Raw genomic sequence first — 16,908 nt, forward strand, 5'->3', positions numbered from 1 at the left:
TTTGGTCATACCAAAACTTCTGGAGCTGTTGGCTGGCCTCAAGGTTTTTGGTTGCCTTTTCCATGTACTCTGCCATTCTAGAGCGAAGGCCAAGTACATAGTCCACTATGTCTTGTTTTGGCTCATGGAGAGGTCTCTCCCAGCCTTCTTTAACAAGAGCAAGTGGTCCCCTTACAGGATGACCAAACAGAAGTTCAAAGGGTGAGAATCCTACTCCCTTCTGTGGCACCTCTCTGTAAGCGAAAAGCAGACATGGCAAGAGGACATCCCATCTCCTTTTGAGCTTTTCTGGGAGCCCCATGATCATGCCTTTTAATGTCTTGTTGAATCTCTCAACCAAGCCATTAGTTTGTGGATGGTATGGTGTAGTGAATTTATAAGTCACTCCACACTCATTCCACATGTGCTTTAGGTATGCTGACATGAAGTTGGTACCTCTGTCAGACACCACCTCCTTAGGAAAACCCACTCTGGTAAAGATACCAATGAGGGCCTTGGCTACTGCAGGGGCAGTAGTCGACCTAAGGGGAATAGCTTCAGGATACCTGGTAGCATGATCCACTACTACCAGGATATACATATTTCCTGAGGCTGTGGGAGGTTCTAGTGGACCAACTATGTCCACACCCACTCTTTCAAAGGGAACCCCCACCACTGGAAGTGGAATGAGGGGGGCCTTTGGATGCCCACCTGTCTTACCACTGGCTTGACAGGTGGGGCAGGAGAGGCAAAACTCCTTAACCATGTTGGACATATTGGGCCAGTAGAAGTGGTTGACTAACCTCTCCCACGTCTTGGTTTGTCCCAAATGTCCAGCAAGGGGAATGTCATGGGCCAATGTTAGGATGAACTTCCTGAACAGCTGAGGCACTACCACTCTCCTAGTGGCACCAGGTTTGGGGTCTCTGGCCTCAGTGTACAGGAGTCCATCTTCCCAATAGACCCTATGCGTTCCATTTTTCTTGCCTTTGGACTCTTCAGCAGCTTGCTGCCTAAGGCCTTCAAGAGAGGGACAGGTTTCTTGTCCCTTACACAGCTCCTCCCTTGAGGGTCCCCCTGGGCCTAAGAGCTCAACCTGATAAGGTTCAAGCTCCAAAGGCTCAGTTCCCTCAGAGGGCAGAACTTCTTCCTGAGAAGAGAGGTTCCCTTTCTTTTGCTGTGTTGTAGTTGGTTTCCCAACTGACTTTCCTGTTCTCTTGGTAGGCTGGGCCATTCTTCCAGACTCCAGCTCTACTTGTTCACCCTGTGCCTTGCATTGTGCTCTTGTTTTCACACACACCAGTTCAGGGATACCCAGCATTGCTGCATGGGTTTTTAGTTCTACCTCAGCCCATGCTGAGGACTCCAGGTCATTTCCAAGCAGACAGTCCACTGGGATATTTGAGGAGACCACCACCTGTTTCAGGCCATTGACCCCTCCCCATTCTAAAGTAACCATTGCCATGGGATGTACTTTTCTCTGATTGTCAGCGTTGGTGACTGTGTAAGTTTTTCCAGTCAGGTATTGGCCAGGGGAAACCAGTTTCTCTGTCACCATGGTGACACTGGCACCTGTATCCCTCAGGCCCTCTATTCTAGTCCCATTAATTAAGAGTTGCTGTCTGTATTTTTGCATGTTAGGCGGCCAGACAGCTAGTGTGGCTAAATCCACCCCACCCTCAGAAACTAGAATAGCTTCAGTGTGGACCCTGATTTGCTCTGGGCACACTGTTGATCCCACTTGGAGACTAGCCATACCAGTGTTACCTGGATGGGAGTTTGGAGTGGAACCTTTCTTGGGACAGGCCTTGTCTCCAGTTTGGTGTCCATGCTGTTTACAGCTATGACACCAGGCCTTTTTGGGATCAAAGTTTTTACCCTTGTACCCATTGTTTTGTGAAGAGGCTCTGGGCCCACCCTCCTGTGCAGGTTTTTGGGGGCCTGTAGAAGACTCTTTACTATTTTTAGTTTTGGTTGTCTCATCACCCTTCCCCTGGGGAGTCTTTGTGACCCCTTTCTTTTGGTCACCCCCTGTTGAAGTCTTGGACACCCTTGTCTTGACCCAATGGTCCGCCTTCTTTCCCAATTCTTGGGGAGAAATTGGTCCTAGGTCTACCAGATGCTGATGCAGTTTATCATTGAAACAATTACTCAATAGGTGTTCTTTCACAAATAAATTGTACAGCCCATCATAATTACTTACACCACTGCCTTGAATCCAACCATCTAGTGTTTTCACTGAGTAGTCTACAAAGTCAACCCAGGTCTGGCTCGAGGATTTTTGAGCCCCCCTGAATCTAATCCTATACTCCTCAGTGGAGAATCCAAAGCCCTCAATCAGGGTACCCTTCATGAGGTCATAAGATTCTGCATCTTGTCCAGAGAGTGTGAGGAGTCTATCCCTACACTTTCCTGTGAACATTTCCCAAAGGAGAGCACCCCAGTGAGATCTGTTCACTTTTCTGGTTACACAAGCCCTCTCAAAAGCTGTGAACCATTTGGTGATGTCATCACCATCTTCATATTTAGTTACAATCCCTTTAGGGATTTTCAACATGTCAGGAGAATCTCTGACCCTATTTATGTTGCTGCCACCATTGATGGGTCCTAGGCCCATCTCTTGTCTTTCCCTCTCTATGGCTAGGATCTGTCTTTCCAAAGCCAATCTTTTGGCCATCCTGGCTAACTGGATGTCCTCTTCACTGGGGTTATCCTCAGTGATTTCAGAGGTGTTGGTCTCTCCTGTGAGGGAACCAGCATCTCTGACTATTATTTTTGGAGTCAGGGTTTGAGGGACCCTGTTCTCCCTAGATAGGACTGGTAGGGGGGAATTGTCCTCCAAGTCACTATCCTCTTCCTCTGAGTTGCCATCCTCAGAGGGGTTGGCCTTTTCAAACTCTGCCAAAAGCTCCTGGAGCTGTACTTTGGTAGGTTTGGGGCCCATTGCTATTTTCTTTAGTTTACAGAGTGACCTTAGCTCTCTCATCTGTAGATGGAGGTAAGGTGTGGTGTCGAGTTCCACCACATTCACATCTGTGCTAGACATTATGCTTCTAAAAGTTGGAATACTTTTTAAGAAACTAAGACTGGTTCTAGAATCTAATTCAAACTTTTACAAACTTTTAAACTCTAAAAGAAATGCTAAGCAGGATCTAACACAAGGCCCTAGCAGGTCTTTTAAGAATTTAGAAAACTTTTCAAATTGCAAAAATCAATTTCTAATGACAATTTTGGAATTTGTCGTGTGATCAGGTATTGGCTGAGTAGTCCAGCAAATGCAAAGTCTTGTACCCCACCGCTGATCCACCAATGTAGGAAGTTGGCTCTGTATGTGCTATTTCAAAGTAAGGAATAGCATGCACAGAGTCCAAGGGTTCCCCTTAGAGGTAAAATAGTGGTAAAAATAGATAATACTAATGCTCTATTTTGTGGTAGTGTGGTCGAGCAGTAGGCTTATCCAAGGAGTAGTGTTAAGCATTTGTTGTACATACACAAGACAATAAATGAGGTACACACACTCAGAGACAAATCCAGCCAATAGGTTTTTATATAGAAAAATATCTTTTCTTAGTTTATTTTAAGAACCACAGGTTCAAATTCTACATGTAATAGCTCATTCGAAAGGTATTGCAGGTAAGTACTTTAGGAACTTCAAATCATCAAAATTGCATGTATACTTTTCAAGTTATTGACAAATAGCTGTTTTAAAAGTGGACACTTAGTGCAATTTTCACAGTTCCTAGGGGAGGTAAGTTTTGATTAGTTTTACCAGGTAAGTAAGACACTTACAGGGTTCAGTTCTTGGTCCAAGGTAGCCCACCGTTGGGGGTTCAGAGCAACCCCAAAGTCACCACACCAGCAGCTCAGGGCCGGTCAGGTGCAGAGTTCAAAGTGGTGCCCAAAACGCATAGGCTAGAATGGAGAGAAGGGGGTGCCCCGGTTCCGGTCTGCTTGCAGGTAAGTACCCGCGTCTTCGGAGGGCAGACCAGGGGGGTTTTGTAGGGCACCGGGGGGGACACAAGTCCACACAGAAATTTCACCCTCAGCGGCGCGGGGGCGGCCGGGTGCAGTGTAGAAACAGGCGTCGGGTTTGTAATGGAAGTCAATGGGAGATCTAGGGATCTCTTCAGCGCTGCAGGCAGGCAAGGGGGGGGTTCCTCGGGGAAACCTCCACTTGGGCAAGGGAGAGGGACTCCTGGGGGTCACTCCTCCAGTGAAAGTCCGGTCCTTCAGGTCCTGGGGGCTGCGGGTGCAGGGTCTCTCCCAGGCGTCGGGACTTTAGATTCAAAGAGTCGCGGTCAGGGGAAGCCTCGGGATTCCCTCTGCAGGCGGCGCTGTGGGGGCTCAGGGGGGACAGGTTTTGGTACTCACAGTATCAGAGTAGTCCTGGGGTCCCTCCTGAGGTGTCGGATCTCCACCAGCCGAGTCGGGGTCGCCGGGTGCAGTGTTGCAAGTCTCACGCTTCTTGCGGGGAGTTTGCAGGGTTCTTTAAAGCTGCTGGAAACAAAGTTGCAGCTTTTCTTGGAGCAGGTCCGCTGTCCTCGGGAGTTTCTTGTCTTTTCGAAGCAGGGGCAGTCCTCAGAGGATGTCGAGGTCGCTGGTCCCTTCGGAAGGCGTCGCTGGAGCAGGATCTTTGGAAGGCAGGAGACAGGCCGGTGAGTTTCTGGAGCCAAGGCAGTTGTCGTCTTCTGGTCTTCCTCTGCAGGGGTTTTTCAGCTAGGCAGTCCTTCTTCTTGTAGTTGCAGGAATCTAATTTTCTAGGGTTCAGGGTAGCCCTTAAATACTAAATTTAAGGGCGTGTTTAGGTCTGGGGGGTTAGTAGCCAATGGCTACTAGCCCTGAGGGTGGGTACACCCTCTTTGTGCCTCCTCCCAAGGGGAGGGGGTCACAATCCTAACCCTATTGGGGGAATCCTCCATCTGCAAGATGGAGGATTTCTAAAAGTCAGAGTCACTTCAGCTCAGGACACCTTAGGGGCTGTCCTGACTGGCCAGTGACTCCTCCTTGTTATTCTCATTATTTTCTCCGGCCTTGCCGCCAAAAGTGGGGCCTGGCCGGAGGGGGCGGGCAACTCCACTAGCTGGAGTGTCCTGCTGGGTTGGCACAAAGGAGGTGAGCCTTTGAGGCTCACCGCCAGGTGTGACAATTCCTGCCTGGGAGAGGTGTTAGCATCTCCACCCAGTGCAGGCTTTGTTACTGGCCTCAGAGTGACAAAGGCACTCTCCCCATGGGGCCAGCAACATGTCTCGGTTTGTGGCAGGCTGCTAAAACTAGTCAGCCTACACAGATAGTCGGTTAAGTTTCAGGGGGCACCTCTAAGGTGCCCTCTGTGGTGTATTTTACAATAAAATGTACACTGGCATCAGTGTGCATTTATTGTGCTGAGAAGTTTGATACCAAACTTCCCAGTTTTCAGTGTAGCCATTATGGTGCTGTGGAGTTCGTGGTTGACAGACTCCCAGACCATATACTCTTATGGCTACCCTGCACTTACAATGTCTAGGGTTTTGTTTAGACACTGTAGGGGTACCATGCTCATGCACTGGTACCCTCACCTATGGTATAGTGCACCCTGCCTTAGGGCTGTAAGGCCTGCTAGAGGGGTGTCTTACCTATACTGCATAGGCAGTGAGAGGCTGGCATGGCACCCTGAGGGGAGTGCCATGTCGACTTACTCGTTTTGTCCTCACTAGCACACACAAGCTGGCAAGCAGTGTGTCTGTGCTGAGTGAGAGGTCTCCAGGGTGGCATAAGACATGCTGCATCCCTTAGAGACCTTCCTTGGCATCAGGGCCCTTGGTACTAGAAGTACCAGTTACAAGGGACTTATCTGGATGCCAGGGTCTGCCAATTGTGGATACAAAAGTACAGGTTAGGGAAAGAACACTGGTGCTGGGGCCTGGTTAGCAGGCCTCAGCACACTTTCAATTGTAAACATAGCATCAGCAAAGGCAAAAAGTCAGGGGGCAACCATGCCAAGGAGGCATTTCCTTACACACCTCATTAAAGGTAGTGATGTTGTCCACTGGTGAAACCCTAGCTGGTGGAGAATCCGTTAAGGTGGGGGAGTATCGTCTGACGGATGACCCTGACGATGACCAAGAGGGCGACCTATGTCTTGATCGTGACCTAGATCGTCTCTGGGAGCGTGACCTGCTGCGAGATGAAGTAGTAGGGCTCCCGCCCAGGCCTTGTGGTCGGCTGGTGAGAAGCAGAACGAGCCCATTCTGCTTGCGCTGTCGTGACTGTGTTCTCGGGAGAGAGGCAGTAGGAGAGTACATCCTCGAATACTGCGAGTCCGGGGAGGCCGTTGGTCTATTAAGGCTCTCCAACCATCTTGGTGACAAATTGATGGGCAAGACATGCCCCGACGATGCAGCTCTCGACCGAGATGATCCACTTCTTATAGAGACCACCAGAGATGGAATGGTCTTATCCGCTGGCGGAAGCCGATGCTCTGCCCCCTGCAAGGCAGGTAAAACCTGCATCGACGTCGACAGTTGTAATGATGTCGAAGGGAGCACCGGCAGCTATTCCTGTCTTGACGTGGAGTGTCTCGACGTTGAGTGCCTCGACGTCGAACGGCGATCTCTGGACCGCGACCTGCTCACCATTGTGTGCGCCGCCGTCAAGCGGTGGGCCGCCGACGGCGGATGTCCTCGTTCTCGCCGCTGAGGCGATTTCGACATCGCCTTCCTTGACGTCGAGGGGTGTGAGGCCTTCGGCGGCGAATGGGCACGCCGGTGATGGCTCGACGTCGATCGGCGGGTTGCCGTCGACGGAGATCTGCCCCTGCGGTGGCCAGGTTCTCTCGACGCCGTATCCTTCGACGTCGGTCGGGTCGACGGCGATCTAGGACGGTGAGATGGTGGCAGTGACGACGTCGACGGGGAACAAACAGATATCTTCCTACCTGCTGACGTCGATCTAGCCTGTCTCTCCTGAGAATGGCTTGTTGGCTGCCTGGGAAGCGAAGAGGATGAAGTTTTCTGCCTCTCGTGAAGCCCATGAAGCCTGATCCTCTCCCTGTCCTTCAGTGTCCTCTTTGACATGTTCTTGCAGTGTTTGCAAGTGTCAGGGCAGTGACTCTGAGGCAGGCACACAATGCAGAGTGTGTGGATCTGACTGGGCCGCCTTCTTCCCACCGGAAGGGCATTTCACAAAAAGTGAAGGCATTTTTCAGGCAGGAAAAAACTTCCAGACTCAGACAATGATGTTAGATGTCGAGTGAAGATGGAAAAAACGTTCTGAAGTATTTTTCTGAGAAAAACTCAGAAAAACAGAGCGCCATGCTCTAGGATCCTCTCAGAAGAAGCCGGAAAAAAGAACTGACCTAACTGTGAACCAACTGTCACCTCTCCTTCACCCCTTAGGCATGGTGGGATACTGGAGGTGCTCAGAGTCTTAAAGGCACGGTGCCAAAGTTTTTATGGTTCTCCTGTGTTAACCTGCATGCAGCCTATTGGCTAAGAATGCTCTAGTGTTTTTCAATGTAATTTTTTTATCTTTTTTCTCTGATGATTACTACTGCTGATTTCCCTAGGCCCAGTGGTGGGGTTTTGGTAGATATTTTTTCTCTCATTGTAATTTTGAGAACATTTTTAAAAATAAACTCCATAGAAATAAAGCATTTTAGCCTGTTTATGTTTATAGTCTGCATTGCTGTTTCACACATGTATACGAGTTTAGTATAAAAATGTGTTTACTAAAAATGCTATATATATTTTTCGTGCATATTTCATACTTTATATATGTGTATTTTATATATGCTCCGGGGTCCCCACACAAGGGCGGGAATATTCAATGTTTATGACTATTGATGAGCATCCCCTGGAAGAGAACAGGCATATTCCTGAGTGCTGCAAATGAAAACTCTCCAGGATTAAAACATTAAATGTGGAATAGACTGCAAGTACAAAAAAAGGAAAATAAAATGGTATCTTGGTATTTTTTTTATTTTTTAAGTTAAGTATTTATAAAAGCTAACTTACACAAGGAGACATCATAAAATGAAAACATTATCAGGGCTGAGTGGCTGCGTGTCAGAAGGCTAAATAACCATGCAGGCTAATTAGAGATTTATCACAAATCAACCTGAAACTGAAAAGCTGGTAACAATGACTTACCTGAGAGGGGGTCATGCTACGGGAAGCTAGGCCGATTGGTGATGATCCAGGAAACTGAGTGTGAGCCAGTTGAGCAGCTGAATGGTGATAGCTCCTTATGTCACTGTACACTGGCAGATAATCATGGAAAGAACTTCCGGATGGGTGGATAAGAGGTACACCAGGGGGTACCACTACAGTCTGTGGTAAGGGAAGTCCAGGCAATTGATTACTGGGTGGAACATTGAGCAATCTTGATTCACTGTGCGTAGAGTGGGCCATCTTTCCTTCTGAAGGCTTGGCTATCTCCTTTCCAGGCTGTGAAGTCTTGTTGGCCGGTGGTGTTTTAACTGTTCCATCAGGAGTTCTTGTTTGCCGCACATCAGTGTGGTGATCACCAACAGCAGTCATGTGTGAGTGCATCATTAATCTCACATCCCTTGGTACACTATATGGATCAATGCGCATTCCAGAAGTTGGAATGCGATATTCTGGCTGCATCACTAGCACCTCTGACTGCACAGATGCTGACCCCCTACAAACACTATGGCGGTAATGAACATCCTCATCTGGGGAGTGCTGCGAAGACAAGGAAGATAAAAGCTCTCTTATGGGAGCTGGTTGTGGGGTGCTAGACTGCTGAGGTCGAATGTCAATTTGAGACTGAACAGAAGCCCTAGGAGAGTGCAGTGCATCTGAGCGAATACTAAAAGGCATGCCAGACAGTGGAGGAGTACTCATTCGAACATCGCCTTGAGAAAGGTGGCTGTGAGGTGGCATTATAACAGTCTGCTCTGGGTGCATACTAGATATGTATTGGGGCACAGGGATTCCCTGAGCCAGCAGCACAGAGGGATTGTTAGTTAATGCAGAAGAGGAGGTAACATTGGCATGACAAGACCGAGGAAATGGAGAAGGAGAATGACCTGTGGTGCGTGGTGATTGCGGCTCCTGTTTTACGACTCCAAGATGAGGAAGAGCCCTATCAGTAGGTGTGCTGGGTCCAGAACTCACATGATTAGACTCTGCATGCATTTTGCCAGAGAATGTAGAGTGATGTGGACTTAAACCTGGACTCAGGTTAGTTGGTTGAAGGACTTTGGTTTCCATCTTTAAAGAAGGTTGCTCAGATATCTTTTTACTTGTTGCTACAGTCTGTGAATGTGCCATCTGATTATGCATCAACACTGGAGCTGTGTTTACAGTTTGTGAAAGGAGCTTCACCATTCCAGGTTGTGATGAAGGATTAGAACCTGAAAGGTGCAGAGAGTCTGGTTTTTCTAAAGTAGAACGTTCTTGTTTAACAGATGAAATTACAGGAGGTGAATTATATGGTTGAGAACCCGGCATAAGTGAAGAATGGCCAGGAATGTAGTCTGTAGGGGTCTGAGGACCTTTAGCTGCTGGTTGTGAAGAAGCGACGGACTCTTGTTTAACCTGTGATTTGGAAACAGACTGCTGAAACTCAATGTCAACTGCACTTGCAGGAGGGATTTGACTAATTTTCGCACTAATTCTCTGCGGCCCCTCAGTTTTCTGCCCAGAGTAGCTCAAGATTACAAAACCTTCTGATGTGCTCACTCTCAAACCAGGACTTGATCCAGCTTCCACTGATCGATCTTCAATGACTGACATTGCAGGTTTCATGCAGGACCTATCGTTTCCAGTTGACCTTTGTTTGTACTTTGGTGATGGTATGGTAGGGACAGAAGACTGCGACTGAGAGGGTGTTTTCACCAAACTGATCCTGGGACTGTCATCCAAATCTAGACTAGGCGGCATTCTACTGATAACCGAGGTCATTTTTGGAGCAATTATGGTAGTTACCTTGTCCTTTTCTGTGAAAACATTTGCATCAATTTCCGGTGGGATTTGAGCAGCTGTACTTTGAGGAACTGATGAAATTGTACCTTTCTCTTCAGAAACATCTTTCACCATTTCACAGTGAAGACTGGGCATCTTCTCTTCCATTCGAGATGTAGAGACCGGATCAGGGATAGAAGTTGTGACCACAGTTGCTGTGTTGCTAGTGGGTGAAACATACTCCAACAGAATCTTACGCAAAGTACTTGAATTATTATCGATATCTGAAGCTTTGGTATCGGGTGGCAATGCAGGCGGGGGAGTGCTTCTGGCTCGAGAATCATCATGCCTAGACATCCAATCTGTGACCATTACTGGGCCAGAATGATGGACTGTTCCTCCTGGAACTGCATTTGGGAGTTTGGTAGCCGTTGTGGAAGGAACAGATGGAACACTGATGGTGGGTGGAGTTATGGGTGAACTTTCAAAATGTGTTCTTTGCTTTAAAATGGTCATGCTTTCCTCATTTGTTGGTGCTGGCTGAGGTGGAACTTCCTCAGGAGCTGTAGGTTCAGTAGAAGTTTTACTTTCGGTAGGTGTGTCTTGAGAAATGTCCTCAGTTCCAGTAACCAAATCAGACTTTGAAGGAGAATGTTCAGTGGGCTCTGGGAGTGTATTATCATGGTTCTTTTTATCTTCTAACAAAGTTTCACTGATAATCTTCACTTCCTTCTTGACAGGTCGGCCTTTGACTATTTGCTGTTCAACAACATTATCAACCGCTTCAGATTTTTTACTTGTGCTTCTTGTACGTCTTTGTCGACCTGATTTAGGACGCCCTTTTTCCTTTCTTGGAACAGTTAAATCTTCCAAGCGGTCAGCCTCCTTTGAATTATTTGGAGACTCAATGAGATTAGTTTCCTTTCTTTCCACAGCCTCCTTTGATGTAGAGGTAGGAGCACAAACTGACCTGTCAGCACCAACCGCTGTTTCAGAGGTTAAAAAGTTTTTCACTGCATGGTCGGTCTCCGGCTCCATTTCCTCTTGTGGCAATTGTACCACTACTGGTTCTACTCTGAGTTCAGTTTCAGCATCTGGTGGATATGTTGGAGGGGCAGGAAAGCTCTCTGCCTCTGCAGGAACCTCACAGATGATTGACCCAATTGCAGTTAAAAGCTCTGTTTCACTAGCCTGATGAGTAGGTTTGTCTCCTTCCTCCTCTGGACGCACCTCAGAGGCATCTGTTTCTGGCTCTTTATAAGAAACCTCTGCTACTGGTGCTTTATAAGCAGCTACTGATGGGTTCTCAGTAATCTTTTCAATATTTTCTACAGCCTGTTCAAGTTCTATCTGTTTTGCCAGTTGAGCTGCTTCAGGAGATATCTTTGGTTCAGAAATCACTTCCTTTTCCGATGTTTCTGGAAAGGGTGCTTCAAGCTCCATTTTAACAAATGGAGGGGAGACACCATCTTCCTTCACAGGACTTTTGATTTTAACTGGAGATACTATCAAAGATTCAGACTCTTCTTCACCAGTTCTTAAGGCACCTTTTACCTCATCCACATTAAGCCGTATTTCTACATCCCTAATGCGTACTGTGGTTTGATCTATAGCACTCTTTATGTTTCTCGATCTTCCACCTTTCGACCGTACAAACTTTTCTGTGGATGGTTTTTTTTCTATCATTTCTAACAGATGATTTTCAGCTGCACCTTTGTCTAAATCATCTGCCTTTCTGCACTGTTTTGGTTCGCCATCTAGTGCATCTTTTTCAGATTTCAAATTCAAACAGCACTCTTTAGCAGGAGGTTCTGGAATAGTTGGCTCATTTCCACTGGAGTCCAATGAAACGTCAGGCAATATTTTCTGTTCACTTTTTCCCCTTTTCCCCTGCTGACTGTGCATAATCTTTTGTGATCTTGGTGATCTCCAACCCTCCACAAGTTTCGGAGCATCAAGAGTTTTTGTTATTGTCTCCTCTACCTCCGGTTTAACTGGTTCTACTTTAACAGGTGATACCTCTTCCCCAATCTTGCGGCGTGATTTGGGGGGTCTTCCTCTCCGTGGTGTGGTGGGAGTGACAGCAACAATTTCTTGATGTTCTTTCTCAATTCTCTTTCTAGTAGGCCTTGGTGTCTCTACTGGTTCTTTAACCATTGGTGGGGAATCAACTACTTTCGTAGCATACACCGATTTCACTTTTCTGCGTCTGGATCGACCTGCTGGCTCTACAATTTCAGCCTCTGGCACAAAGCATGGGGATTTTGAAGCATTCCTTGTAACTTTCTCCGGCTCTATTTTAAGCTCCATTAGTTTTTGAGTTTCACCACGTGGGGAGGTTGACCGGTTACGTTTTTCACGGTCAATTCTCTCACTTTTCCTCGTAGCAGGCTTTTCACTGACAGCAGGAGCAGACGCATGTAGAGGAGTTTTTGAGCGCTTGTTTTTGTAGAACTTTCTGTCTTTTACAGGAGTTGGGTGTTCAACCTCAAGGTCATGGTCTGAGCTCAGGGGTTGGATCTCTGTAGCTACCTCAATCTTAGGGCTTGTATTAGAATTTATATTTTCACAATTAACCACCATATCTTTCTTAAGATCACTGGCCTCCTCGGTTTTGGCTACAGGTTTAACAGTCGGCATGATGCAAGATGCACTTTCAGGCTCTTCCTCTATACACACATCTTCTGCAAATGAAGACCCTGGTGTGAGCGGCTTAGTATCCAAATATGTACGTTGTACTGCTACCACAGAGTCTTCAGATAAAGGAGTGATTGGGATACTTTCTTTATTTTCCTCCATAACCAGCGGGATTCCCACCTGTTCTGGAGGTGCAATAAAAGACTGAATGTTAAGGTCAGGCCTGGGACTAATTTCTTGATGACAATGAGCAGGTTCCGTTTCTTCTGGTGCAAGATCGGACATCTTGTCTTTTGCAGAGTCAACCTCTGGTACAGGTGCAAGTTCAGCCACCTTGTCTTTTGTTGCTGCAGTTACATCCAATGACTTGTCTTTTACTGAAGGGGCAAGTTCTACCAGTTTGTCTTTTGTGGGTGTTGCATGATCAGACTGCCGGTCTTTTATTGCTGTAGCCATCTCAGACAGCTTGTCTTTTGCTGGTGTAACAATCTGTGGCATCTTGTCTTTTGTTGATGCCATATCAAGCTTGTTTTCATTTAGCACCTTCTCTGCTACGGACAGTGCAGGTTGCTGTGGAGAGTTAATGCAAGGCGCCGACTCTAATGAATCTTGTGGCTTCATTTCCATTTCTTTAGTATCTGGAATTGGATCAGGTGTCTTTGGCTGGATAATGTTATCCGGCTTTTCAAGCTCATTTGGTCTTTGATCTTTCTCTTTATCCTTCTGCTGCATTCGGGTGAGCTCAATGAACCTACTGTGAAACAAAACTACTGGTTCTTGCACAAAATCAGACACACTATTTGCAACATCACTAGACATCTGTCTACCAAACTGTCTATTGGATTGCAAATCAAGCTCATCATCTTTCTTTTCGAGATGCTGCAAGCGCTTTGAGTCTTGCTCAAATATTGAACTATGCAAAAATCTTGAGGCAAACAACTCTGTCCTCTCATGCTCATCCTCCTTATTATCATCTTTCTTATCATCTAGTTTCCCTTCTGAATCTGTTCTGATTTTTTTTTTCTTCACGGTATACCATGAAGGAAGACGTCTAGGAGCAGAGTCCACCTTTTCCTTGTCTTTGTTGTTTCTGAGGTTTGCAAATCTTTGATCCCAGTCAAGAAAAGACCAATTTTCTTCTCTGGATGAAGAGAGGGATTTGGCTCTCTCAAGTAATGCTTTTGTATCAGGGGTGATTGTCTTGTCCAGAGCAAATGAATAAAACTTACTACGCTCAGATGAGCTTGCCAGTTTGTCCTCTCTATCACGCAACTTTTCTTCTCCGTCACGAAGTAAGAAAGAAAACCTGCCGCTGTCTAACATAGATGAGGCTTTAGGAGAATGAGGCTTATGATCACTATCCTCATCGGAATCTGTAGGCACCTCTCCAGGTTCCAGATCATGCAATGAACGTGACCTTTCCCTTTTTTTAACACCACTGTGAAATGTGAAATCGCCTTTGCCAGGCTCCTGCTTCACCTGCCAGTCCCATTTGTTTGATTCATCTTCACACGTCAAAGACAGTTTGACTTTAGCTGTATCAGAAAGTTGTTCCTTCCTACTAAGTTCATATGGATTGTATTTGAGAGCACTTTCCCTGACAGTACAATATAAAGGACTTTTATCATCTATTTTGGGTGACTCTTTGGTATCTCGGGTTGGCATCAGCCTTGGACAATCCACATTATCCTCTTCCTCAGGATACAAATTTGGTTTGAGGCCTGGAGAACATGTGGTCCTTTCAGAATCTTTGCTCATCTGGCGAGAGCTCCTGTAGTTCCTCTCTCTTTTGGTTAGATTTTCAAATTCTAAATGATCAGTTTTTCGTTTTTTACTAGGAGGTGAATCATCTGTGACATCCTGCGGAGGTTTACCGACTTCATGTACAAGACTACGCTTGTCCAAATCATCTACTTCTTTTTTTGGGCTGCCAAACTTTTCAGATTTTGCCATTTCAATTTCCATTTGCTGTTTTAGTCGACGGCTTAGCTCCATTTGCTTTCGATAACTTTGTGTATGATCAATGTCAATGCTCAGCTTCTCCTCTGTTTCAGATGAGTGTGTTTTGTCTTGGCCCATTTTGTGGTCCGCCATCACTTCCAACAAGTCACAGTAGTTCCTTCTGCTGTCCTCTTTAGACAAGTCTCTCTCTGTTCCTTGATCATCTACTATCTGTGTATGCCTCTGATGTGGTTTTGATAAACTAATCTTTTTTACAAGGACCTCCTGCATTTCCAGAGGAGCCTCAACTGGTTCTCCTAAACGAGCTTGCAGATCTGAGCTGGGACGCAAGGCAATACCCACAGAAATATTTGCAGACTCTTGCCCTTCTTTAGGGCTAGTGACTGTAATTAACCTTTCTGATTTTATTTGCTTTAATTCCCTTCTAGGAAGCTCTTTTCTTGCAGTCTTTCTGTCTAAGTCCACATCTCTTAACATTGTAACTTCTCGGGAGGAACCAGGCCCGTCAAATGGCTTTTTCAAAACGAGCCGTGCATCTTCCTCTTCTTGACTACTCCTCTTAAGTTCAAGTTTTTGCCGGTCTTGTTTCATATTTGCATCCGCAAACCTCCTTTTGCGAGCCTCCAGTTTTTCCAGATCAACTGGATTAGTTACCTCTATAGATTGCTCTGCTTTTTGTGGTTTCTTGGCTTTTACCTTCCCTTCTTTGTCAACAACTTCAATATGGCTCGCAAGAATTTTCTCCTTTGAGGTTTTTGTACGAAGTACTTCTGATTTACCTGCATCGGATTTAGGTTGTTCAACTCTAGTAAGATGGATTTTTTGCTCGAGGGGTGGAGACTTAACAGAATCACTATCTAACTTCCCTCTCATTTTTTCAAAGCCTGAAGAATCAACTTTCCCCTCCTTCTCTTTCACTCTAGTCAAAACCACACATGGTATTAAATCCAGTCGATTTTTTGACGATCCTTCTTTGTCAACTTTCTCCTTCACTAGCTGCTTACCGGCACTCTTTTTATCAGGACTTGACTCTCTTTCATTTTCTTGGTCTGTTCCAGATGACTGCGAGCTTGGCGAATTGATTTTAGTCTTTCGTTTCACTTTTTCTAATTTGTCTTTTTCTAGTTTTTCTGGCTTCTCTTTCTTAACTGTTCTCTTCTCTTTTTCTGTCCTTTCAAGATCAAAAGGACGCTGTTCCTTTTCAGTTTTTTCATTTTTAACAAACCGTTCTGTTCGGACCTTGTCTAGTTTATCAAATCGAGGAGGTGAGAGAGAGCTGCAGCTTTCACTACGATCTGAGGAGCGGCTGTATATTCTACGCTCTGGATCACTCTGTAGCCTTGTATCAGACTGTGCAGGAGATGTTACAGGACTCTTTGGCCGCCTTGAGTGAGCTGGACTTTGGCTGCGCTCCAGTGGCCTTTTTTCATGGTCTCGGTCTGATTCAAATCGTTCCCGCTCTCTCTCCCGTTCCCGCTGTCTGTAACTGTACTCCCTAATATCTTGCTCATAAGGATCTCTGTAATCCCGCAACTCCCTTAGATCATCATAATATCTAGAATCATAGTACTCCGTTTGGTATGGATCCCAATCTGCATACAGTTCTCTACTGCGTGCCGGGAATTCTCTTCGAGGTTCCTCAGGATAAGTGGCAGAAGTTCGCACAGAATCAAAATATGTTCGCTCTGCAGCAGTATACTCGTGATATGAGCCTCTGCGAGGTTCCTCACCTCTGAAAACAATATAAAAAGGAAAAGGCAGAATTAGTTCACAGTTTTACATAAGATGTGTAAGCATTTCACTTCGATTATTTTTATTGAATTTTGATAAAAAATGTGTTTAGTGCAGACAACTGGGCAGTTTTACTGTTTTTTAATTTCTACTTCAAAAAGGCAGAGTTACTTACCTTTGGTAATGCATTATCTGGCACAGGCAGGACCTAGCTGCAAAGTCCTTACTTTAGAATCTTCTCCAGGTGCGAGCCTGGATCCGGAAACTTTTTCTGCCCATCAAAAGGCTTTGTGCGACTCCGTATCAACACCAGATGTGCCAACAGCAGAGTATATACAACTGCCCTGCTCGCCACCTCCCCCTCTCTCAGTTTTTCCGTGGAGCCACGTATGGAAACTGCATATCGAAACAGTGTGCTAGAACAAAAGACACCACTCTGTCAAGTAATCACTGAATTTGTAATTCAAGGTGTAGATTTCCATAAAGTAATCTCGGAGATCAAAGAGGACTCTGTTCGCAGAGCGAGAAGGATAGGTGGGTCGTTAAGGAATCTGCAGCTAGTCACAAACATTCAAAAACATGGAATAAAGAAATTCCATGTCAATATGACCAATCAGTGTTAGATGTGAACTAACAGAATAAATATTAAGCTACTTGCTCCCCTAATAGGATGTGAACCCATGCACAAACA

At 45.9% G+C, this 16,908-nt stretch overlaps 1 protein-coding gene across 5 annotated transcripts in view; it reads right to left on the reverse strand.

Annotated features, from left to right (window-relative positions):
• The window catches only part of SPEN (spen family transcriptional repressor), a 357,496-nt gene that overhangs the window by 142,229 nt on the left and 198,359 nt on the right, over positions 1-16,908 (reverse strand). For all 5 annotated transcript variants that reach the window (XM_069240114.1, XM_069240113.1, XM_069240112.1 and 2 more), the window contains one exon: positions 8,106-16,218. In XM_069240114.1, the coding sequence (XP_069096215.1) occupies positions 8,106-16,218 (8,113 nt within the window). The remainder of the gene's footprint in view (positions 1-8,105; positions 16,219-16,908) is intronic.

This window comes from Pleurodeles waltl, chromosome 6, assembly GCF_031143425.1.
Source record: "Pleurodeles waltl isolate 20211129_DDA chromosome 6, aPleWal1.hap1.20221129, whole genome shotgun sequence".
Lineage (NCBI taxonomy): Eukaryota > Metazoa > Chordata > Amphibia > Caudata > Salamandridae > Pleurodeles > Pleurodeles waltl.